Here is a 24,560-nt window from a genome sequence, read left to right on the forward strand (position 1 = left end):
TTTTTTAAAAAATACCTAAATTTACAGAGCACAATAGGTAAATACCTACTTAATGGTCTTCCCCGAAGCTATTTTATTTCTATAAAAATCTAAATAAAACGTGTAAGGTGTACCTATACCAGAGGCAGAAATCAAGAATGAGACAAGAAAATTTCAAGATGTTTCATGTAGATTCCTTTTCCAAGCAAAATACCATTAAAACTGATAATTGTACGTTTAATAAATTTACAGAGCACAATAGGTAAATACCTGCTTATGGTCTTCCCCGAAGCTATTTTATTTCTATAAAAAAATCTAAACAAAACGTGTAAGGTGTACCTATACCAGAGGCACAAATCAAGAATGAGACAAGAAAATTTCAAGATGTTTCATGTAGATTCCTTTTCCAAGCAAAATACCATTAAAACTGATAATTGTACGTCATTTCATATTCATGTGCTCTATCAAACTCTATACCATACTCGTACAGATACGTGCATACATACCCATTAATCACACATACCTATTACCTACTCGTATTAACCAACTGCAGGTGGAAACTGATAATTGTACGTCATTTCATATTCATGTGCTCTATCAAACTCTACCATACTCGTACAGATATGTGCATACATACCCATTAATCACACATACCTATTACCTACTCGTATTAACCAACTGCAGGTGGAATTTCCAAATGAACCTAATGTTCAGCAAATTAGTGGTTACGTACTTGTCGTTGTTCTAGTCGTCTACTCATTCTAGTGGGTAAACAAATCATGAAAATTATGTTATACCTACATAATAGGTAACATATTTATCTCCCTAGGATCCGCGCTTTTTCACTTGCATTGACTGTTGCTAAATTTCTCCTGAATACGGTATACCTACATAATAGGTAACATACATATTTATCTCCCTAGGATTCGCACTTTTTCACTTGCATTGACTGTTGCTAAATTTCTCCTGAATACTGAAAGGAACCACAGTAAATAAAGATGCTGAATTTTGGAAGCAAAAAATATTTGAATATTTTGCTCTAATGCCCTTGAAATTAATTCACCTGTTGTAGAGATGTTTTCGGAATAGGCCCACTAAAGTCCAGACTAGAAACCCTCATTTTCAGGACCCCAAAAAAAGCAGCCCTGAATCAACTAGAACTAATACTGTTATGTACTCATATTTATGTAGGTGCTATGTTGATGAATACACCTACTAACTTGATAAACTAATTTAATTGTTTAATAATTTATGCATATTGCTCATTAGGTTCTCATTTTAAGTATTTTAACATACATTCTCATTTTAACATAAATACATTTTTCATTAGGTACCTCTACATAAATAATTAATCATGTAAAATATTCAAGTCATGACATTATTTGCTATGATGGATGGAAGAAAATACATAGATGTTTAGGTAGATAACTATTTCATGGCAAATCTGGTGTTGTACTTGTACCTACACCTGCAATCATAAATACATTTTTCATTAGGTACCTCTACATAAATAATTAATCATGCAAAATATTCAAGTCATGACATTATTTGTTATGATGGATGGAAGAAAATACATAGATGTTTAGGTAGATAACTATTTCATGGCAAATCTGGTGTTGTACTTGTACCTACACCTGCAATATTTTATTGTAACTTGAATTTCTGCTTCCAACCATAGGTACCTATATGCATAGTATACATATCATCTATTGAGGCCACACAAGGGATGTCAAATGATGTATTCATAGGTATCCCAATTTTGGGTCATCACCTTTAATTTTTGTACATTTTTCCTTATTGATATTACATCAGTACCTACCAACTTACAGTATGTCCCAAATTTTTTGCTTCCAAAATTACTTACAACTAAAGTTGTGTAAATAAAGAAATTAATAGTATGTCCCAAATGTAACTATAAACCCCTTGTAACTTTTGAACAGTTGAAATTTTTTTGATTGATTCTTTTTTGATTGACTCAAAAATGACACTTTGGGTTGAATTTATTTTTGAAATCCACGTTACATTATTTTGTGTGAAACGTGAGAAATTTTTCACAACAAAAAATGTTATAGGGGGTCAGGGTCAGGAAAGACTTCTGGGACATATTACAGAAAAAAAAAGTTTAATGTGTGGGAATTTTGTGTAAAAAGTGAACAATAAAATTAAAAGAAGTAGGACCCACATATGAGTTGGTTTGTATTAACCAATTTTACACATAGGTAGGTACCTATGTATACATAATTTTATAGTAATATTGTATGTATAGGTAAGTACTGGTAAGTAATAACAGTTCAGTACCTACCTACTTACAGTATGTCCCAAATTTTTTGCTTCCAAATTATATTTTTTGCTTCCAAAATTACTTACAACTAAAGTTGTGTAAATAAAGAAATTAATAGTAAGTATGTCCCAAATGTAACTATAAACCCCTTGTAACTTTTTAACAGTTGAATTTTTTTTGATTGATTCTTTTTTGATTGACTCAAAAATGACACTTTGGGTTGAATTTATTTTTGAAATCCATGTTACATTATTTTGTGTGAAACGTGAGAAATTTTTCACAACAAAAAATGTTATAGGGGGTCAGGGTCAGGAAAGACTTCTGGGACATACTGTAACATGATTTGCCTACATAGTTTCACAACATCATTTTTTAAACCAGTTTTAATGCACTCACCTCTCCTATCATGTATTGAATATCTGGTTTCTCTGATGATTTTCTGAAACAAGGAAATGGGAAAAATGATGAGAATTTATCGTTATTAAGCAATGCACCTAATATTACTTGGATCTTATGAGAGGACTACATGATCATTATTATTATTATTACATAGTTAAGCAATGCACCTAATATTACTTGGATCTTATGAGAGGACTACATGATCATTATTATTATTATTACATATTTGAGTTCAAGGACTTGGGTAAGTTGTCATTGTACATCTGGATTATATCATTACTTATGTAAGAAAATATGAGAATTTATCGTTATTAAGCAATGCACCTAATATTACTTGGATCTTATGAGAGGACTACATGATCATTATTATTATTATTATTACATATTTGAGTTCAAGGACTTGGGTAAGTTGTCATTGTACATCTGGATTATATCATTACTTATGTAAGAAAACAATTTAATCTTTTCTCTCTTGGTACAGAAAAAAAAAGTTTAATGTGTGGGAATTTTGTGTAAAAAGTGAACAATAAAATTATAAGAAGTAGGACCCACATATGAGTTGGTTTGTATTATCCAATTTTACACATAGGTAGGTACCTATGTATACATAATTTTATAGTAATATTGTATGTATAGGTAAGTACTGGTAAGTAATAACAGTAATAGGCTGTACAACTTGCCTCGGTGGTGTAGTGGTCAAGGCACTTGCCTGGTAAACAGGAGGGCATGGGTTCAATCCCAGCCAAGGTATGGAATATTATCCTCAATATAATTTGAGAATTTGACCACAATAATAGTAGTAGCCTACTGCTGGAATTTATGGTCTAGCGTTTCTTGGGGTGCGGCACTTGTTGTTGATTTATCCGCGTCTTTCCCTGTAGGTTTTTATTTTAATGCATATGTTACGAAATTAAAATCTTCTTCGGGCTTTGACCGGTTTATTTCGGTAAATCCTAAGATTCCTCAACGCAACATGGGAAATGTGCAAAATCATATGGCGCAAAACTTCCTTATTAATCAACTCGAGCAATAATTTAGAATTTTTCCCCTAAAAGTCACTCTTTTATCAAATTTAAGGCCGAAGGGGCCCTTTGGGGGCCTTGAAAATTGTAAGTGTTCCTCACCGCTTTGGGAGGTCATTTACCGTAACACTTGTAGTACTATAAAAAATTTCCTAAGACCACAAAACTGTAATTGAATTAAATAAAGTAGGAAGTCACAAAAAATCTAACCATCAACTACTAATTGAAGAAAATGATTGCAAAAATTGTTTACATCGGTAAAAAATTAACTTTTTTTTTGCAAGTTATTGGCCTGATGCGAATCTTGGCTGTTATTGCTTGACCTCGAAAGCCATGCCACAAAACCTGCTGGTTCAGTTCACAACATTCAGTTCTGGGGTGCACGTCAGACTCGCAAAGTAACAATTTCAGTGAACTTCATTATACATGAACTTAATTATTTATGTAAATATTTAGTTCACTTTTTTATTATAGGTACTTTCTGTAGGTGTAATTGTAGAGGCTTGATCTTGATTAGCAAGTTCGCAAGAAAAACCAACCTAAGTTGAAAAATACGTACAGGTAGTAGAGATACACTACCAGTTTACCTAGCATATGTATTATCTTGGAATTGTCTAAGTTTAAGAGTACTTAAAGGTACGTCCTCAAGTAGTTCACTTTTTTATTATAGGTACTTTCTGTAGGTGTAATTGTAGAGGCTTGAACTTGATTAGCAAGTTCGCAAGAAAAACCAACCTAAGTTGAAAAATACGTATAGGTAGTAGAGATACACTACCAGTTTACCTAGCATATGTATTATCTTGGAATTGTCTAAGTTTAAGAGTACTTAAAGGTACGTCCTCACTGTACATTGATCACAGTTCAGGGGATAAAGAAGGGAACATCATCGTCATTTTCAACAACGAGGGTGCCAAAAGCAACGCCTCCCTCCGATCCACCTAAAGAGATACAACTGACCTCTTAATGTCATTGATCTCTATCCTCCTACAAGAGATTGTCCTTGAAATCTAAAAACAGCCAAGGGTGCCAAAAGCAACGCCTCCCTCTGATCCACCTAAAGAGATACAACTGACCTCTTAATGTCATTGATCTCTATCCTCCTACAAGAGATTGTCCTTGAAATCTAAAAACAGCCGAAAAAACTTCGCCTCAGCCGGAAATTGATCCCGCGACTTTCGGCGTGCAAAGCCTTGATCGCTTGCAATTTGTTTCAGGTGTTCGATCAATACAATACAAGAACCTCTATGCTATTTAAAGAGCACATAATTTGACCGTGAAAAAGGCAATTAAAAAGCATGATAATCATAAGTACCTAGTACCTATCATAAAAAGCAAGATACATTAAAACACATACTAGTACGGTTGCACATACATAAATACATATGTATCGAATCGATTAAGGCACAAACTGGCTACCTCAACAGCCCAGGTTTGCTTTGTGTATTGCACTAATGAAAGAGATTATTCAGTGTTCTGTTGCAACAAGTTTGATGAGGGATTACTGTCATCAGAGGGGGTATTATGTTTATTTTACGGAAACAGAAGAATGCTTTGTGCACATTGTGGGTGACCAAATTTTGTAAACCTACTGGATCTTTTTTTTCCTTTGATTTTTGATTAATTAATAATTAAACTTAATTCTTTCGTGTTTTTACCTTGACAGTAATTAATATAGATATTATAGGTGATGGTAATTTTCAAACTATTACGTGTTTGACTGTTTGAAAGAACTATCTGCCCAGAACCCAGAAGTCGTACCTATACTTTGTATTTCTACTGGCAAGATGAGATTATTTTTGATTAATTAATAATTAAACTTAATTCTTTCGTGTTTTTACCTTGACAGTAGATATTATAGGTGATGGTAATTTTCAAACCATTACGTGTTTGACTGTTTGAAAGAACTATCTGCCCAGAACCCAGAAGTCGTACCTATACTTTGTATTTCTACTGGCAAGATGAGATTGAGCTGCAATACAAAATCAAATTTATCGTAGGTAGACTTATCAACTGTCTTGTGCTTGAGACATTGCAGAGCAGAGAAGTGAATGTTCAATGTAGGTAATGTAGGTAGTCATTTCGGAAGCATCCCTTGTGTGGCCTCAATAGATGATATGTATACTATGCATATAGGTACCTATGGTTGGAAGCAGAAATTCAAGTTACAATAAAATCGACTGAAGTGTTATCTAAAACTTTCTCGCTTTGAGTTCATGGGTCGTCGCGACAAATTTGGTTTTTTTTGAATTTATGCTTCTCTGGACAAAATTTGCACCACCATTTTCGTGTTCCTGGTAAAAAGACCTTTAATTTGATATATAGGTCGACCAGGTTTGGATAAGTGCTTCTATGGGCACAGACCGACAGACAGACAGACGACACCGAAGCGAATACAATAGTCCATCCCTTATACCTTTTTATTACTATTGTAATAATAAAGTGTATTTTCTTCCATCCATCACAGCAAATAATGTCATGACTTGAATATTTTACAAATGATTAATTATTTATGTAGAGGTACCTAATGAAAAATGTATTTATGTTAAAATGAGAATGTATGTTAAAATACTTAAAATGAGAACCTTTTTATTACTATTGTAATAATAATAATAAAGGAAGGACGGACTAAAAAACGAAGAAAGGAAAGCCTAATGTTTGATCTCATTTTCTTTTCCATTTCAGAAATCTGCACAAAAAAACAAAGCTCAAGTAGACGGGGAATTTTTCCGTCAACTGCGGGCTATCTTGAAAATCATCGTACCGGGAGTAACATCGGCGGAGTTTGGATTCCTGGTCCTGGTGGCTATGTCCCTGGTAGCCAGATCACTCAGTGACATTTGGATGATCCAAAATGGCACCATGGTGGAAACGTAAGTGAGATGATTCCGATAGTTTCTTGCGGTCAAACTTTCTTGACTTGGCAGGGCGGAGCGCTACCGGGCGCCCTAATCACCAGTAAACACAATGTTTGAAAAAGCGAAAAAGTGCATCCTTTCTAACTTATAGAAAGAATCAACTAAGTTTTGGATGGAAATGAACCAAGTATGTAAGTGAGACGGTATTTACCAAGCCCAAGTTCTACTACCTAATGATCGGACAGTTACTTGTTGCTCACATGTAGTTTTGGCTGGTACTGGAAATACGTTAAGCTGTGTCACTCATAGACGACCCCGTAGAGCCCATCTCAAGATCTCCAAAGTATCCACGTTGAGAATTAAAATCACCCCTTTGGTCTTTTTCAGAGCCATTGTGAATATGGATAAAGATCTGTTCAAGAAGAGACTGCTGTATTTCTTTGCGGGAATGCCCATTGTAAGTAATTACTTAACATTCTCTCTCTCTCTCTCTCTCTCTCTCTCACACACACACCCATACACACCACACGCACACACTTATCATAGAGTAATTTAGTGTTTCTTTATAATCATAATCAACTGACTAGCCATAATAAGTAATTTACACACACACACATACACACCACACGCACACACTTATCATAGAGTAATTTAGTGTTTCTTTATAATCATAATCAACTGACTAGCCATAATAAGTAATTTTACTACAACACGCAAAATATTTTGGTAGTTACTACACAATCATCATTTTTTTGTTACCAACTTATCAAATCACCATCCAAAATTATTAGTATTTGAATACATGAAATATCTTCTGAGTATACATGTGAAATTAAGAGCAGGAGGAAGAATAACGTTACTTCTGTAGATCTAGCATAATAATTTGAATGTAACCTATGAAGGTGAATTGTCAAAACAGCAGTGAGTGTCGTAAACCAATTGAACATCATAGAAGGGAGAGTGGCGTTTAACTCTTGTCTCCCTTAATGGCAAGAAGATTTTTCCGTCGTGAGCTTGGTATTCTGTTGCTTCTTTATCAAGTCCTATCAGTCGGGTTCCATCTTATACCTCCTGGAACCCTAACACTCATCCTGATTCAAACACTCCTCTACATAATGAATGTCTTGGCTCAACCATGGGATTCTCTGGGTATTTGTATCTCAGCTCACACCATTCTGAACCAGCGCGACTATAAGCGACTCGTCCTATCTGCTCTGGAGCATGGAGATGACATGCATCTGTACTACAACATGGTGTCACTCATTGTGAAGGGTCGGGAGTTGGAGCGAATGTTCGGCAGTGTCCAGTTTGTTGTGCTTGTCTCATTCCTTATCATTTCTACTTCAGTATGTTACGTGATGCTCTCGTACGTCATTTATTTGATGAATCATGACGTCACAGAATTGTACCAATGTGCTATTGGGTTCTCAGCAGTTCTGTTCTCAATGAAGACGATCAGGACTCGACAATCTCCGGATGTCACACACCAGTTGTTGAATTTCAGCGTGCCTGCTGTGTATGCGCCCTGGATAGAACTAGTTATCATTCATCTCATGGTACCCAATGCTTCGTTCAAAGGACATCTGTCTGGTATCCTAGTGGGACTTTGCTATACAGAAACTCCCCTAGGAAAACTTGTAGAGAGAGCAGGCCGTAGCGTATCTCGTGTAGTGAATACTTTGACCAATGTGTTTAAATTAGATGATGATTGTAATGGTGATGATGAGGATAGTGATAATTGTTTAGGGTTTTATTTCATAGTGAAATCTGCCTCTATAGCTAAGACCCCCAATATTATCGTGAAATTGAACTTGTATTTTGTATGTACTGACGATGTGAAAGTGAATACTTTGACCAATGTGTTTAAATTAGATGATGATTGTAATGGTGATGATGAGGATAGTGACGAGATAATTACAATAATCCGAACAGGTACCTACAGGGTCTTCCGTTAAGATTGATAAATTCAATTTAATGTTTATTCGTGTAAATGCAATTATACAGGATGTAAAATAACTTGTGAATACTTTGACCAATGTGTTTAAATTAGATGATGATTGTAATGGTGATGATGAGGATAGTGATACAAGTGCAAGTTTTTTGGATTTTACTGATAACACAAAAAATGATGCTGCTACCATAGTTAGTGCGAGCAGCAGGTGACATTGAATCGAATAAAACAGATAATCACTGGATTTAACGTTTTGTTTCTTATTTTTCCTTATATGTATGTATTTGCAGTAGGTATTTTTTGAACATACCCAAGAGTAAAGTAGCTGTATAAATATGACTAATAGTTCCAGGAACAACTTTTCGTTTTGATACTTGTCTAAATGTATTTTCCTCTGTTGGTTTGTTTCAGATTTCAGTTGTAAACAATGTACTCAAAGTAAGTATATTATAGCTAGTGAAACAGCTGCCTTTAACCATTATCAACCCTTATTATCTTGTAGGAAAGAGAGGCCAAAATAGGAGTCCCAAAAGGTTTCATAATACTATAAGCTTCCCTGGTGTATATTTATTTAATAAAGTTTAGAACGGGAAAGATTTGGGATCAATTAATAATAATCCCATAAATCCAAGGTTTCCAAGCATGAAAATAGCGTTTTAATCTGTACAGGGTGTTACGATTGGATTAGAATCAATGGAGCATAACAAAACCTTGGGATTAAAACAATTTACTATTATTTTCCTTAAGAAGCATTTTGCCATTTTCGGAGAGAGCAGATTGATTCTCCGATAACAGTAAAATCAGCCTCTCTCCAGCAAAAAAAAAAATTAATCCCATAAATCCAAGGTTTCCTAAGCATGAAAATAGCGTTTTAATCTGTACAGGGTGTTACGATTGGATTAGAATCATAGGAGCATAACAAAACCTTGGGATTAAAACAATGTACTATTATTTTCCTTAAGAAGCATTTTGCCATTTTCGGAGAGAGCAGATTGATTCTCCGATAACAGTAAAATCAGCCTCTCTCCAGCTAAAGAGTTCAGGACGCTAATTTATTTGCAAAAACTCTTTTTAAAATTCTTCTTCACGTACATTGACTCTTTTCTAGTCGAGATTTCCTCCAGATTTCATAAAATCAGCCTCTCTCCAGCCAAGAACTTGAAAAATCTTTCCTTGAGATCATTTTCCCCTTGTGAAAAATGTAGGCAGGTAATTAGGTATGCTTCAGGAGCCTTATTACCCAATTTGACAAGTAATACAAACCTGGCCCGACGAAATTTCGAATCTGATTAAAAGGGTCCCACGAATAGAAAGTAAAATAAAGTAGTCGTATTCGATTGGTATGTCCCTCCCTAGTTATTGAAAAATCTTTCCTTGAGATCATTTTCCCCTTGTGAAAAATGTAGGTAGGTAATTAGGTATGCTTCAGGAGCCTTATTACCCAATTTGACAAGAAATACAAACCTGGCCCAACGAAATTTCGAATCTGATTAAAAGGGTCCCACGAATAGAAAGTAAAATAAAGTAGTCGTATTCGATTGGTATGTCCCTAGTTCGCTGAAAGCTACCTAGTAACACCTTTTAATGCCATCATCGCTACTTATTTTACACCATCCTTAAAGCTATTTCTATCCTTGATTTCAAGAGATGCACATACTTATACTTAAGGGAACAAAAGCATGTGTGATTATTTGAGTTGATCATCTAAGTTATTCTAAACCGCTTTGGGAGGTCATTTACCGTAACACTTGTAGTACTATAAAAAATTTCCTAATACCACAAAACTGTAATTGAATTAAATAAAAATCTTTCAATGCAATTACCTCATTGTGGTCTCCGGTAAATTTGGTGTCTCGCTGAAAGTAATTACAATAATCCGAACAGTAGCTAGGTACCTACAGGGTCTTCCGTTAAGATTGATAAATTCAATTTAATGTTTATTCGTGTAAATGCAATTATACAGGATGTAAAATAACTAAACAATGGTTTGGGACATTAATGAAATACTGACTTTGTTTTGTAACTTGCCAAAATGTAGTTTTGTTCACAAAGCTGTCTTGATAAAAGTCCGAAAACTCTAACTGTTTAGGGTTTGATTTCATAGTGAAATCTGCCTCTATAGCTAAGACCCCCAATATTATCGTGAAATTGTACATTAATGAAATACTGACTTTGTTTTGTAACTTGCCAAAATGTAGTTTTGTTCACAAAGCTGTCTTGATGAAAGTCCGAAAACTCTAACTGTTTAGGGTTTGATTTCATAGTGAAATCTGCCTCTATAGCTAAGACCCCCAATATTATCGTGAAATTGTTATTCTAAAATCTCAAGCACAGTTTACCAAATTTTAGCACTGTTTAGCCTAAAGTTCAAGCTCATTTTAGTCTAGAATAGAATATACCTTGTTTATCCTGCCAGAATGAGACTGAAAAGTCCCTTTACTCCCGCAGTTTAAGCAAATAAAAAAAAAAAATAATAATCCCATAAATCCAAGGTTACCAAAGCATGAAAATAGCGTTTTAATCTGTACAGGGTGTTACGATTGGATTAGAATCAATGGAGCATAACAAAACCTTGGGATTAAAACAATGTACTATTATTTTCCTTAAGAAGCATTTTGCCATTTTCGGAGAGAGCAGATTGATTCTCCGATAACAGTAAAATCAGCCTCTCTCCAGCGAAGAACATGAAAAATCTTTCCTTGAGATCATTTTCCCCTTGTGAAAAATGTAGGTAGGTAATTAGGTAGGCTTCAGGAGCCTTATTACCCAGTTTGATCCCCTTGTGAAAAATGTAGGTAGGTAATTAGGTAGGCTTCAGGAGCCTTATTACCCAATTTGACAAGAAATACAAACCTGGCCCAACGAAATTTCGAATCTGATTAAAAGGGTCCCACGAATAGAAAGTAAAATAAAGTAGTCGTATTCGATTGGTATGTCCCTAGTTAGCTATGTGTGAAATCTGAAATATCAGGTATTACATCGAAGTAATATTATTCCAAGTACTAAGGGAACATTAGGTGCACATACTTATACTTAAGGGAACAAAAGCATGTGTGATTATTTGAGTTGATCATCTAACAGTTATTCTAAAATCTCAAGCACAGTTTACCAAATTTTAGCACTGTTTAGCCTAAAGTTCAAGCTCATTTTAGTCTAGAATAGAATATACCTTGTTTATCCTGCCAGAATGAGACTGAAAAGTCCCTTTACTCCCGCAGTTTAAGCAAGGTCTTATAATTATATTTCATGGGTAAGTTTACAAATATGCAAATATAACCTTGTTTAAATTGAAACAAGCTGGGTCCGGTCCCTCCGGGAATTTTTTAGCCCGTAGTTTATTCGATCGTGGTTAAAGAAATACCTATGTACTTACTTAATTTGTTTAATATTCAGTTTATTATTATTATTATTATTATTATTATTATTATTATTATTATTATTATTATTATTATATCATCTAAGAGTTATTCTAAAATCTCAAGCACAGTTTACCAAATTTTAGCACTGTTTAACCTAAAGTTCAAGCTCATTTTAGTCTAGAATAGAATATACCTTGTTTATCCTGCCAGAATGAGACTGAAAAGTCCCTTTACTCCCGCATATTAAACACAGGAAACGACGCTACAATCCTACGGAGCTCATGAATAATTCCAAGTAGGCAAAGGTCAACCAATGTGTCAAAAACGAAATATGTACTGAAGGTAATGATTTGAAAGTCATTCATTTTCAAACCTCGAAATCCGAGCTGGTTTGCAATTAACTGTTATGCTTCAACATTGTATTTCCTCGTTGAACTGAATGGATAATTTATTTGGTATCTTGACTTGAGAGATATGTCTCGAATGTTGAAAAATAACATGAGTCCTTTAGTATTTCGTAGCAATTGATCAACTCCTATATTAGACTCGTGTGGCCTGTGTCGTAGCTCGTAGCTTGTCCATTACGTACTATGAGCCTCATCATAAGGTAACATTGAAATATTTTCCATCGAAATATGAGTGCCATTTTTAGTCCGTCCTTCCTTTATTATTACAATAGTAATAAAAAGGTATAAGGGACGGACTATTGTATTCGCTTCGGTGTCGTCTGTCGGTCTGTGCCCATAGAAGGACTTATCCAAACCTATATGTCAAATTAAAGGTCTTTTTTTACCAGGAACACGAAAATGGTGGTGCAAATTTTGTCCAGAGAACCATCTTTTTAGTCCGTCCTTCCTTTATTATTACTAATAATAAAAGGTATAGTGGACGGACTATTGTATTCGCTTCGGTGTCGGTCTGTCCGTCAGTCTGTCTGTCTGTCTGTCTGTCTGTCCCCATGGAAGGACTTATCCAAACCTGGTCGACCTATATATATCAAGTTTTTGGGGGATTTTTTTCACATTTTCTCACACAAATGAGGTCTGATCTTGAAATTTGTCGCGACGACCTATGAACTTAAAGCGAGAAAGTTTTAGATAACACTTCAGTCGTTATTTTAAGACCGGACGTGTGTTAAGCTACGCCGAGCAAGGCCAATAAATGGATGGGTGACTTGAACCTTATATTGGGAATAAAGGGAGAACGGGCTCTAGTCTTGATTTTAAATCATTACATGAAAGTAAAATCGAAAAATCAAATCAAGAATAATAATAAACTGAATATTAAACAAATTAGGTAGGTACATAGGTACTGATTTTCTTTAATCACGATCGAATAAACTACGGGCTGAAAAATTCCCGGAGGGACGGACCCAGCTTGTTTTTTTTTTCACTCTGCGAATCCGAGAATGTTAATTTTAAAGTTCATAAGGTTTATGTGGCTCGACGATCCAACAATGGTAATGTGGTCATTTCATTATCTTACAGGGGGTTCACGTACTACAAAATGTCGAATCTGGACAACCGGATTGCCAATCCTGATCAATTGCTCACAGCGGATTTGGACAAGTTTTGTGATATGTTTACCGATCTGTACTCTAATATCTGCAAACCTGTGCTTGACATAGTGATCTACGTGTATAGGCTTACGTCTACTCTCGGCTACCAGGTAATATCTCATCTCCCTTGAGGCTACTCTTCAGTAAGCTATGTTTGCTTGAAAGAAAACACAAACACGGTGGGCGCGCGAACGTTAAGGCGCGAAGCACACTTGTGAAACGCGTTTCGTGAAACATGTTGTTCAAAGCTACACGACGTTCGCCCTGTTTTAACACGAAACAAAATTTTAAGTTTCATATGTTACAATTTCCCTAGCTCATTGCGTATATTAACACTCGTTTTACATTATTTTCAGACTCCTACCGTGATGTTGGGTTATCTGGTAGTGTCTGGTGTCATACTGACTCATCTGAGGAGACCTGCAGGTCGAATGACAGTTACCGAACAAAAACTAGAAGGAGAATTCAGGTATATCAACTCGAGACTGATATCTAATAGCGAGGAGATTGCTTTCTATCAGGGCAATCAACGGGAGAAACTCACCGTTCTAGCAGCATTCAATAAATTGGTAAGTTTTGTTCTTCGGGGATGATTTGTATTATTTTATCGAATGAGTTATTCAGAAGTTTCATCAGGATTGTGCTTTAAGAATACATTGAAAATTAATAATAAAACACCCCTTCTAGGTTTCCATGTCCTGGAAGGGCACTCAATACTAGAATGGAAATAAGTTTGCTGGTCATTAGCTAATAGCTATGGTTTAAATTATGGTCAGCAAATTAACGTTCGTAAGAAGTTAAATAATATTCACCTCATTATTAAAAACTGAAACCGCAACAACTAAAATAGGCGAAAAACTAATACATAACACACCCCACACAACACAAGTTCACACATATACTAAACCCAATTAGACATGAACATGGAAAGTGTGAAAAAAGGCATACAAGAATTGACAGCAAGCAAGAAAGAGGCCCTCTGTAAAAACGTATTACTCAAAGAAGAGTTGAAGAAACTGAAGATGCAAAAAAGTGATATGAAAGCATTACACGAAGAAATATGTAAAGAAGTGGAACAGCTGAGGCGAGAGTTAGATAGTAAATTGAATGTCAAAGACAAACAATCCGAAGATCTTACTGCAAAAGATAATATTATTCAGGATTTAGATGAGAAAATAGAAGCTCTGAACACCAACAACTCAGAGCTGGAAGAATGCATTGAATCTTTGGAAAATAATTTAGAACAATACAAGGACAAAGTAGATAAACTGGAACGCAAGATTAACACCATCAAGAAACAAATAGAAGAAAATGAAGGTGAAATAGATCAGTTAAAGGATCAATGCAAAGAGTTGAAACATTGCGAAAACGTTCTCAAAGAAGAGCAAAAGAAGCTAACCAATACGTTGGACATGATATCGGAAAATTTGAAACAAGCGGATAAAGAATTGGAGTCTCTGAACAGCAAATTACTGAAGACGGAGAGAGAGAAAAAGCGACTAGAAGAGGAAATAGAAGAACTAGAAGTGTGTTTGAGTAAAATTCAGGAAAAACTTTCAAATGAAGTAAATCAGTATGAACAACTGAAGGGACAAAATGAAGAGTTGACACAGGAGCTACAGGAACTTGAAGAGAAGATTGCGCGTGACCAGGAGAAACTTAACAAGTATGAGTGTGACTTGCACAAGTTGAAACTAGAGGAGGAAGAACAAGTACGCAAGTTGAATAGCTGTATAACACGTGCTGCCAGCTCAGGGGGTCCTCAGCCAAGGCAAAGTTATTCTCGTCTATGCAAGGAAGGTCCTGGTAAGCCAAGACATCTATCCACTATTCCTAGGAATACCTCGTCCTCGTCGGGTGTGGTGTGCAGGTCAAATCCCAGAAGGGGCAGCGAGCAAAGTCACGAAGATGAAGATCAACCTCGTGTTAGATTCCGATCAGCAGGGAATAGTAAAAATAGGAGACGACAGCAAGAGAGTTGCTGCTAATTATTGACTCTAAGGAATTTTGGGATCAATTTAGGCTGACGTGTAGAGTTCTCAAAATATATCCTTGGGTATATAAGTATTGGGGAAAAATGGTCTAACGGTCAAAAATCGGGATCAATTTAGGCTGACGTGTAGAGTTCTCAAAATATATCCTTGGGTATATAAGTATTGGGGAAAAATGGTCTAACGGTCAAAAATTAAGGAATTTTCTACATTTCAACAGGAAGAATTCTATCAAACTACTCGATATAGAAATCCAATAAAGATATTGAAAATCAATTACCTGAAGAGTCCTTTGTTTTATTTTATTTTTTGTACAGCTGATGAAGTTTAGAAAAACATTTAAACGTATGTAGTAGGTATAGCCCCCCCCGTATACTGTTTTAAGTAAATTGCTATTGTTAGGTAATTCTGAGAATTGTATCCGGACATTCAGTTTGAATGTTTTATGTATTGGATCTGATTTTGTTTCAGACAAATCACCTCAGGAAATTCTTGGAGTTCCGGGTTGCCATAGGAGTTGTTGACAACATAGTAGCAAAATGTGAGTCAACTTTGAATGTTTATTTTCTTTTTTTAGAACATAGACTAATGTCATTCCGATCCATGAAGTTTAAGTAAATGCATATTTGCTGTTTTTACTTGCTTTAACTTTCCAATATGTATTTTTTGTACCTAGGTATACCCTTTGTGTAGATAGGTACCATGCCTATCTCAGGGACGCTTAAAGTACATAATAATATCCTTTGAGGATATTATTTCATTCTACCACGCACACAATTCATGAAGTGTGTAATGTATCCTTTGTGTTAGCTTGTTAAACTAGTCTAGTCTAGCATAATAGTGAGTTTTTGCACCCAACATTAGCGCCTCCTTAATTGAACTCTTTAACGTTATTTGACGAAAACTCGTTTCCGCACATGTCCTCCCTCGAGTTTTCGTCAAATAACGTTAAAGAGTTCAATTAAGGAGGCGCTAATGTTGGGTGCAAAAACTCACTATTATGCTAGACTAGACTAGTTTAACAAGCTAACACAAAGGATGCATTAGGTACACACTTCATGAATTGTGTGCGTGGTAGAATGAAATAATATCCTCAAAGGATATTATTATGTACTTTAAGCGTCCCTGAGATAGGCATGGTACCTATCTACACAAAGGGTATACCTAGGTACAAAAAATACATATTGGAAAGTTAAAGCAAGTAAAAACAGCAAATATGCATTTACTTAAACTTCATGGCATTAGTCTATGTTCTAAAAAAAGAAAATAAGCATTCAAAGTTGACTCACATTTTGCTACTATGTTGTCAACAACTCCTATGGCAACCCGGAACTCCAAGAATTTCCTGAGGTGATTTGTCTGAAACAAAATCAGATCCAATACATAAAACATTCAAACTGAATGTCCGGATACAATTCTCAGAATTACCTAACAATAGCAATTTACTTAAAACAGTATACGGGGGGGCTATACCTACTACATACGTTTAAATGTTTTTCTAAACTTCATCAGCTGTACAAAAAATAAAATAAAACAAAGGACTCTTCAGGTAATTGATTTTCAATATCTTTATTGGATTTCTATATCGAGTAGTTTGATAGAATTCTTCCTGTTGAAATGTAGAAAATTCCTTAGAGTCAATAATTAGCAGCAACTCTCTTGCTGTCGTCTCCTATTTTTACTATTCCCTGCTGATCGGAATCTAACACGAGGTTGATCTTCATCTTCGTGACTTTGCTCGCTGCCCCTTCTGGGATTTGACCTGCACACCACACCCGACGAGGACGAGGTATTCCTAGGAATAGTGGATAGATGTCTTGGCTTACCAGGACCTTCCTTGCATAGACGAGAATAACTTTGCCTTGGCTGAGGACCCCCTGAGCTGGCAGCACGTGTTATACAGCTATTCAACTTACGTACTTGTTCTTCCTCCTCTAGTTTCAACTTGTGCAAGTCACACTCATACTTGTTAAGTTTCTCCTGGTCACGCGCAATCTTCTCTTCAAGTTCCTGTAGCTCCTGTGTCAACTCTTCATTTTGTCCCTTCAGTTGTTCATACTGATTTACTTCATTTGAAAGTTTTTCCTGAATTTTACTCAAACACACTTCTAGTTCTTCTATTTCCTCTTCTAGTCGCTTTTTCTCTCTCTCCGTCTTCAGTAATTTGCTGTTCAGAGACTCCAATTCTTTATCCGCTTGTTTCAAATTTTCCGATATCATGTCCAACGTATTGGTTAGCTTCTTTTGCTGGCGCTACGTAGCGGATGAAAAAGACAACTGCCTGAAGTCTGACGTCACATATCTTTGAACTCTTTCATTAGACGGAAAATAAAATTGAATTTTCGACCTTTTACAGTTATTTTTTCGGATTTTTTACCTCAGATTTGGATTTTTCACAACTTTTAACATAGGAATCGACCATTTATTAATAATTTTTACCCATTTGCAACTGCTCCATTGATTTATGGCCAGTGAGCCAGTGACCAATCAATTAGATCCCTCGGTAGCTTGGTGGTTAAGGCTCTTACTTTGTAATTGAGAAGACGGGATCGAATCCCGCCCTAGGCATGGGACTTTATCCCCATAAATATGAACATTAGGGCAAACTTATAGGATCTTACTGCTACTACTACTTTCCGTGTCCGTCACCAACTTTAGATTTGGAAATGTCACCAAATTTAGATTTGGAATTTCCAGTGATTTGCCACATGAATTGGTTTCTCGTTTGCATGTGTCAGGTCATCCGGAAATGATAAATTTCATCTGTGATATTGTTCGTTTCAGCAATACTACACGATGGGGCGGATGTTGGTGAAGTTAGCAGAAGCAATAGGTCGTCTAGTGTTGGCATTATAGGATCTTACTGCTACTACTTTCCGTGTCCGTCACCAACTTTAGATTTAGAAACGTCACCAAATTTAAATTTGGAATTTCCAGTGATTTGCCACATGAATTGGTTTCTCGTTTGCATGTGTCAGGTCATCCGGAAATGATATTTATCTGTGATATTGTTCGTTTCAGCAATACTACACGATGGGGCGGATGTTGGTGAAGTTAGCAGAAGCAATAGGTCGTCTAGTGTTGGCAGGGAGAGAGATGACTCGATTGGCTGGCTTCACAGCGCGGATGACCGAAATTATTCGGGTACTCAAAGATCTGAATGAAGGCGTGTACGTGAGAACTATGGTCACTCAAAATGGAGTGGACTCTCTTAGCGAAGGTATATTTATTTATCGTAACAACCTCCGTGGCCGACTGGGTATCACACTAGGCTTGCGTTCCGGAGGTCTTGGGTTCGATTCCCGATGGGGTCGAAGTTTTTTCGACTATATGTTTGGAGTTCGGGGTGCACTCAACCTCGTGAGTGGTGGCATTACCAGTGTAAAAGATTGATGATGAATGAGAATTAATAGTAAATGAGGTACTTAGTAATGCTGTGGTACCCACAGAAGTTGTGAAAAAGCTCTCTGCTTTATCACAAAGAATTCATTATTTGATTTTGAAATATTAATTGGAAAATGTCTTAAATATTCACTAATTGTTAAACGATACAACAAAAACAAACATTCAATTTGTCCCCAGGTTCAAAGCCAAGCATACCTCGGTCTCCCAGTGCGGACTGTGGTACCCACAGAAGTTGTGAAAATGCTCTCTGCTTTATCACAAAGAATTCATTATTTGATTTTGAAATATTTATTGGAAAATGTCTTAAATGTTCACTAATTGTTAAACGATACAACAAAAACAAACATTCAATTTGTCCCCAGGTTCAAAGCCAAGCATACCTCGGTCTCCCAGTGCGGTGATTAAAAAAATATCGGTAAATTGTGAACTTTGACGTCACAGCATACGCTCCCGTAGGCGATGACGTCACATCAAATGTCCCGAGCAAAGCTCCCTCGCAGGCAACACATTAATGTGTTTGTGCGCATACGTTTCTTCGATGACGTCACATCAAATGTCCCGAGCAAAGCTCCCTCGCAGGCAACGCATTAATGTGTTTGTGCGCATACGTTTCTGCGCAGTTCTTTCTGCTCCTACGTAAGCGTGCTTGCATACTGGCGCTATCTAGCGGACGAAAAAAAAAAAGAACTGCGTAAAGTCTGACGTCACACATCTTTGAACTCTTTAATTAAAACGGAAAATAAAATTTGAATTTTCGACCTTTTACAGTTATTTTTCGGAGTTTTGACCTCAGATTTGGATTTTTCACAACTTTTTACATAGGAATCGACCATTTATTAATAATTTTTACCCATTTGCAACTGCTCCATTAGGCCGGCTGGTGTAAATTTTGTTGTGAGTATTCCTTCGTGGAATAGACCGATTATCACTTAATGTTTTTTCTCTGTGCTTTCAGCTGTGGCCCTTGTTCGGAGGTACTGTGACCAAACCACCACGAGGTAAACTGTTCTATGTTCCACAGAGGCCATACATGACACTGGGTACCTTGAGGGATCAGGTGAGTGCACTCAAGGGACATGCTACCATGCTACGGACTAGATATGCTATGAAAAAGACAAGACATTAATTTATCTGCCTCGGTGGCTTTGTGGTCAACACGCTCGCCTGGTAAACAGGAGGGCGTGGTTTCGATCCCAGCCGAGGCATGGAATTTTATCCTAATTTATTTGTGAAATTGACCATGTAATAATGGAGCTCTAAGGGCTAGGTGGTAGAGAACGCCTTCGGCGTTAACCTCGCCTAGTGGTTAACCTTCCACTCAAGAGTCTACTAGGTGTTATAATTTATAACGATTTGGACCATTATTAAAAAAAAAAAAAGATGTCAATGGTTTTAATGTTTTTTCTCTGTACTTTCAGCTGTGGCCCTTGTTCGGGGGTACTGTGACCAAACCACCACGAGGTAAACTGTTCTATGTTCCACAGAGGCCATACATGACACTGGGTACCTTGAGGGATCAGGTGAGTGCACTCAAGGGACATGCTACCATGCTACGGACTAGATATGCTATGAAAAAGACAAGACATATTAATTTATCTTCCTCGGTGGCTTTGTGGTCAACACGCTCGCCTGGTAAACAGGAGGGCGTGGGTTCGATCCCAGCCGAGGCATGGATTTTATCCTGATTTATTTGTGAAATTGACCATGTAATAATGGAGGTCTAAGGGCTAGGTGGTAGAGAACGCCTTCGGCGTTAACCTCACCTAGTGGTTAACCTTCCACTCAAGAGTCTACTAGGTGTTATAATTTATAACGATTTGGACCATTATTAAAAAAAAAAAAATAGATGTCAAACTTCCAACATCTATTTAACAGTCGCTAACAATAGTCAGGCTTCCAACTTATTAATAGTGAGTCCCCGATGGCGTAGCATTGGAAACAAAGTGTCAAAACTAAAGGAAATGTGAAAATGTCGACACTAAAAATATAGCATTTTGTTATAACTTGCCTTCTTTGCTCCAGGTCATATATCCTCACACAAAAGAAGACATGATACAGAAAGGTATTACTGATGCTGACCTCACAGAGTACTTGCAGAAAGTGCACGAAATGTGAAAATGTCGACACTAAAAATATAGCATTTTGTTATTCGCCTTCTTTGTTCCAGGTCATATATCCTCACACAAAAGAAGACATGATACAGAAAGGTATTACTGATGCTGACCTCACAGAGTACTTGCAGAAAGTGCAACTGGGATATATACTCAATAGAGAGAAAGGTTGGGACACAGTGGCAGACTGGATTGATGTGCTATCCGGAGGAGAAAAACAACGTGTTGCTGTAAGTAAATACTAAATAGTCGAGAAAGTGGAAGTGGCGAGGGAGACCGAGGAAAAGGTGGATAGATGGTAGATTGTGTGAACCAAGACTTGAAGGAAAAGAAGTTATCAGTTCATAAGGTACATGATGATCGCCAACACTCGCAACGGATAGGCACTCAAGAAAAATAAGGTACACAATAGGGCTGCATGGAAGAGACTGACAAGAGACGCCGACCCTATTTAAATAGGAAGAGGCTAGGAAGAAGAAGTCGTAAGTAAACGTATTGCTATAAGGTCCGGGGCCACCTAGTCAGTTTAAACTGGGTTCAAGTTCATCTCTCAGATTAAGCAATCTGACCAATCTCAGTGGTGCAGTGGTTAGCGCGGTGGACTTCAGATCTGGAGGTTGATGTTTCGAGTCCAAGTCAAGTCAGAAAATTTAACGTAGTGTATTAAGCAGGGAAGGAATCGCCAACATTCGCAACGGATAGGCACTCAAGAAAAATAAGGTACACAATAGGGCTGCCTGGAAGAGACTGACAAGAAACGCCGACCCTATTTAAGTAGGAAGAGGCTAGGAAGAAGAAGAAGTCGTAAGTAAACGTATTGCTATAAGGTCCGAGGCCACATAGTCAGTTTAAACTGGGTTTAAGTTCAACTCTCGGATTAAGCAATCTGACCAATCTCAGTGGTGCAGTGGCTAGCGCGGTGGACTTCAGATCTGGAGGTTGGTGGTTCGAGTCCAAGTCAAGTCATAAAATTTAGCGTAGTGTATTAAGGAGGGAACGACATTTGTGACAAGCATTTATGCTTAACACAATTAAAATTCCTTTCCTTTTAAGCAATCTGATTGGTTGATTTTTAAAAATTCTAAAAATTTCAGCCAATCAGATTTGCTGCTAGCGCGGTGGACTTCAGATCTGGAGGTTGATGTTTCGAGTCCAAGTCAAGTCAGAAAATTTAACGTAGTGTATTAAGCAGGGAAGGACATTTGTGACAAGCATTTACGCTTAACACAATTAAAATTCCTTTCCTTTTAAGCAATCTGATTGGTTGATTTTTAAAAATTCTAAAAATTTCAGCCAATCAGATTTGCTTAAACCGAGATTAAAACTCAAACGGAGTTTAAACTCACTTTGTGTCCCCGGCCTTAGAAACCCATTAAATCTATTAACCCCTGCTCATCCCCTACAGATGGCGCGACTGTTCTACCACAGGCCTCAGTTTGCCATCTTGGACGAGTGCACAAGTGCTGTGAGTGTAGATGTGGAAGGCTCCATGTATGAGTACTGTAGAGAAGTGGGCATCACCTTGTTTACTGTGAGCCATCGCAAGTCTCTCTGGACGCATCACGAGGTAAGAGAAACCTTCCTTTACCCTGTTTGATAGAGAGAACTGTAACAACTTACTTATCAGTGACTGGGGCCTCATCGACCATATGCCTGCTCTACAGCTTGCGCCCAGAATCTTCTATTGTTTGCTGCCTCGATCCATTCTTCCGGGTTAATTCCTATCTCTTCTACATCCCTACTGATATTGTCCCTCCTTCTTGTTCTTGGCCTTCCTCTCATTCTGTATCCTTTAATATCTTGGCATAGTGCTATTTTTTGTTGTTTGGAACTGTAACAATGAAGGTCTTATTGTTCCGAAGAGAAACGAACCCTCTATAATTAAGCTGTGTCCACACATAATTGATGCCGTCGATCGACAAGGTGAATCCATGTTGTCGAGGGAGTGTACGGTTTCAGTCAACGGCATCGACTATGTGTGTACACAGCTTTAGATTTGATAGCGAGAACTTAACAGCGAAGGTTTTATAGTCCTGGAATTGAAGAGAGGACAAGATAGAAGAAAGCCAGCCGTTCCGAGACCTCATCCGTTCAGGATAAAATCCCGAGAACAAACATTATCCGTTCAGGATAAAATCCGCCCCAAGTGAGAATGGAACCCGTGACCTTGCGCTTACAAGGCAGGCGCAATACCTTCTAAGCTAATTAGGCTGCCCAGTATTTTATTTATTCTTACATCTAATTATTGCATTGTTTCAGTTTTACCTACAAATGGACGGCAGGGGATCATTCGATTTCAAGCCCATTGATGTCACCACGGTCCTGTTTGATAGAGAGAACTGTAACAACTTACTTATCAGTGACTGGGGCCTCATAGACCATATGCCTGCTCTACAGCTTGCGCCCAGAATCTTCTATTGTTTGCTGCCTCGATCCATTCTTCCGGGTTAATTCCTATCTCTTCCATGCCTGATCTACAGCTTGCGCCCAGAATCTTCTATTGTTTGCTGCCTCGATCCATTCTTCCGGGTTATCCGTTCAGGATAAAATTCGCCCCAAGTGAGAATGGAACCCGTGACCTTGCGCTTACAAGGCAGGCGCAATACCGTCTAAGCTAATTAGGCTGCCCAGTATTTTATTTATTTTTACATCTAATTATTGCATTGTTTCAGTTTTACCTACAAATGGACGGCAGGGGATCATTCGATTTCAAGCCCATTGATGTCACCACGGAGGAGTTTGGTTCGTGAGAGCTGACACCCTAGACTTGTGATAGGGGAGACTGGAAGTCACCAGAATGGATGGGTGCTCTCAAAAATCAAGAACTCCAAAGTGAGGGAACGACTGAGATTGATGAAATTATCCATTGGAAAATAGCCCACCAAGCAGTTTTGAGTGCTCTGTTATTTCGAGATTCCAGAAAATGCCATTTCGTGATTCCGGAAAATGCCATGAAAAGTTTCGTGACTTCACGAAACATGTTTATCTGGAAAGTGGAAAACGATTCTTTGGAGAGATTGCATTAGGTGTAAAATTTCTTTCATCATTTCGTGATTCCGGAAAATGCAATGAAAGTTTCGTGACTTCACGAAACATGTTTATCTTGAAAGTGGAAAACGATTCTTTGGAGAGATTGCATTAGGTGTAAAATTTCTTTCAAATTAGTTACCTTTCAAATCAAAAACGTTCTAGATTCTATAGAACCATAGAATCTACATGTATTTATAGGAAGAACGGTTCCTTGAACTACTTTACAATCTTTTGAAGTTCGTATATTAATTTATTTGTAAGTTTCTATTTTTCTTTAAAAGAAAATTTGGGTTGAGGTAGTTAAGCTCCGGGCTCTCTATGTACATAATAGTCTATGAAATTTGTCTGTTTTTATGAGATTTCTGTGGTTAATTCGATTTTCTGGGGGAGAAGAGCCATGATGTCAAAAATCCAAGGGGGCCTTGAAAATGTTACGTATTGAAGGTATGTAGTTCTTTTGAATCTGTCTAGATATTTGTGATACTCTGTGTGATCTATTTGTTTTTAGGTCATTGGTTGATTTGATTAACTGAATACACCCAAGGGAATAGAATAGAATATACCTTATTTATCCTGCTCGAATGAGACTAAAAATTCCATTTGAGATAAACTAGCAGTC

At 37.0% G+C, this 24,560-nt stretch overlaps 2 protein-coding genes across 3 annotated transcripts in view; both read left to right on the forward strand.

Annotated features, from left to right (window-relative positions):
• LOC103507608 (ATP-binding cassette sub-family D member 3) overlaps positions 1-24,499 on the forward strand; it is a 27,928-nt gene extending 3,429 nt beyond the window's left edge. The window contains exons 3-19 of the mRNA XM_026822440.1: positions 6,364-6,551; positions 6,924-6,993; positions 8,899-8,925; positions 12,969-12,975; positions 13,270-13,514; positions 13,761-13,973; positions 15,867-16,009; positions 17,868-17,898; positions 18,417-18,615; positions 18,978-19,019; positions 19,163-19,215; positions 19,756-19,840; positions 20,181-20,320; positions 20,968-21,141; positions 22,317-22,478; positions 23,584-23,937; positions 24,054-24,499. Of these exons, the coding sequence (XP_026678241.1) occupies positions 6,364-6,551; positions 6,924-6,993; positions 8,899-8,925; positions 12,969-12,975; positions 13,270-13,514; positions 13,761-13,973; positions 15,867-16,009; positions 17,868-17,898; positions 18,417-18,615; positions 18,978-19,019; positions 19,163-19,215; positions 19,756-19,840; positions 20,181-20,320; positions 20,968-21,141; positions 22,317-22,478; positions 23,584-23,661 (1,857 nt within the window). The 3' untranslated portion in view covers positions 23,662-23,937; positions 24,054-24,499. The remainder of the gene's footprint in view (positions 1-6,363; positions 6,552-6,923; positions 6,994-8,898; positions 8,926-12,968; positions 12,976-13,269; positions 13,515-13,760; positions 13,974-15,866; positions 16,010-17,867; positions 17,899-18,416; positions 18,616-18,977; positions 19,020-19,162; positions 19,216-19,755; positions 19,841-20,180; positions 20,321-20,967; positions 21,142-22,316; positions 22,479-23,583; positions 23,938-24,053) is intronic.
• Positions 14,147-15,682, forward strand: LOC103507601 (polyamine-modulated factor 1-binding protein 1-like). 2 transcript variants are annotated; one of them, XM_017443398.2, is made up of 2 exons: positions 14,147-15,410; positions 15,599-15,682. In XM_017443398.2, the coding sequence occupies exon 1, from the start codon at positions 14,322-14,324 to the stop codon at positions 15,390-15,392; it is 1,071 nt and encodes a 356-aa protein (XP_017298887.1). In that variant the 5' UTR covers positions 14,147-14,321; the 3' UTR covers positions 15,393-15,410; positions 15,599-15,682. The 2 variants fall into 2 exon arrangements, with proteins under 2 accessions (XP_017298887.1, XP_008470315.1); XM_008472093.3 differs by having other exon boundaries at positions 14,147-15,406; positions 15,595-15,682.
• Positions 24,500-24,560: the final 61 nt, after the last annotated feature.

Source organism: Diaphorina citri, unplaced genomic scaffold (genome assembly GCF_000475195.1).
Source record: "Diaphorina citri unplaced genomic scaffold, Diaci psyllid genome assembly version 1.1 scaffold329, whole genome shotgun sequence".
Taxonomy (NCBI): Eukaryota; Metazoa; Arthropoda; class Insecta; order Hemiptera; family Psyllidae; genus Diaphorina; species Diaphorina citri.

Coding starts and splice junctions, on each gene's coding strand:
- LOC103507601 (XM_017443398.2), top strand. CDS start 14,322: ATGAACATGGAAAGTGTGAAAAAAGGCATACAAGAATTGACAGCAAGC.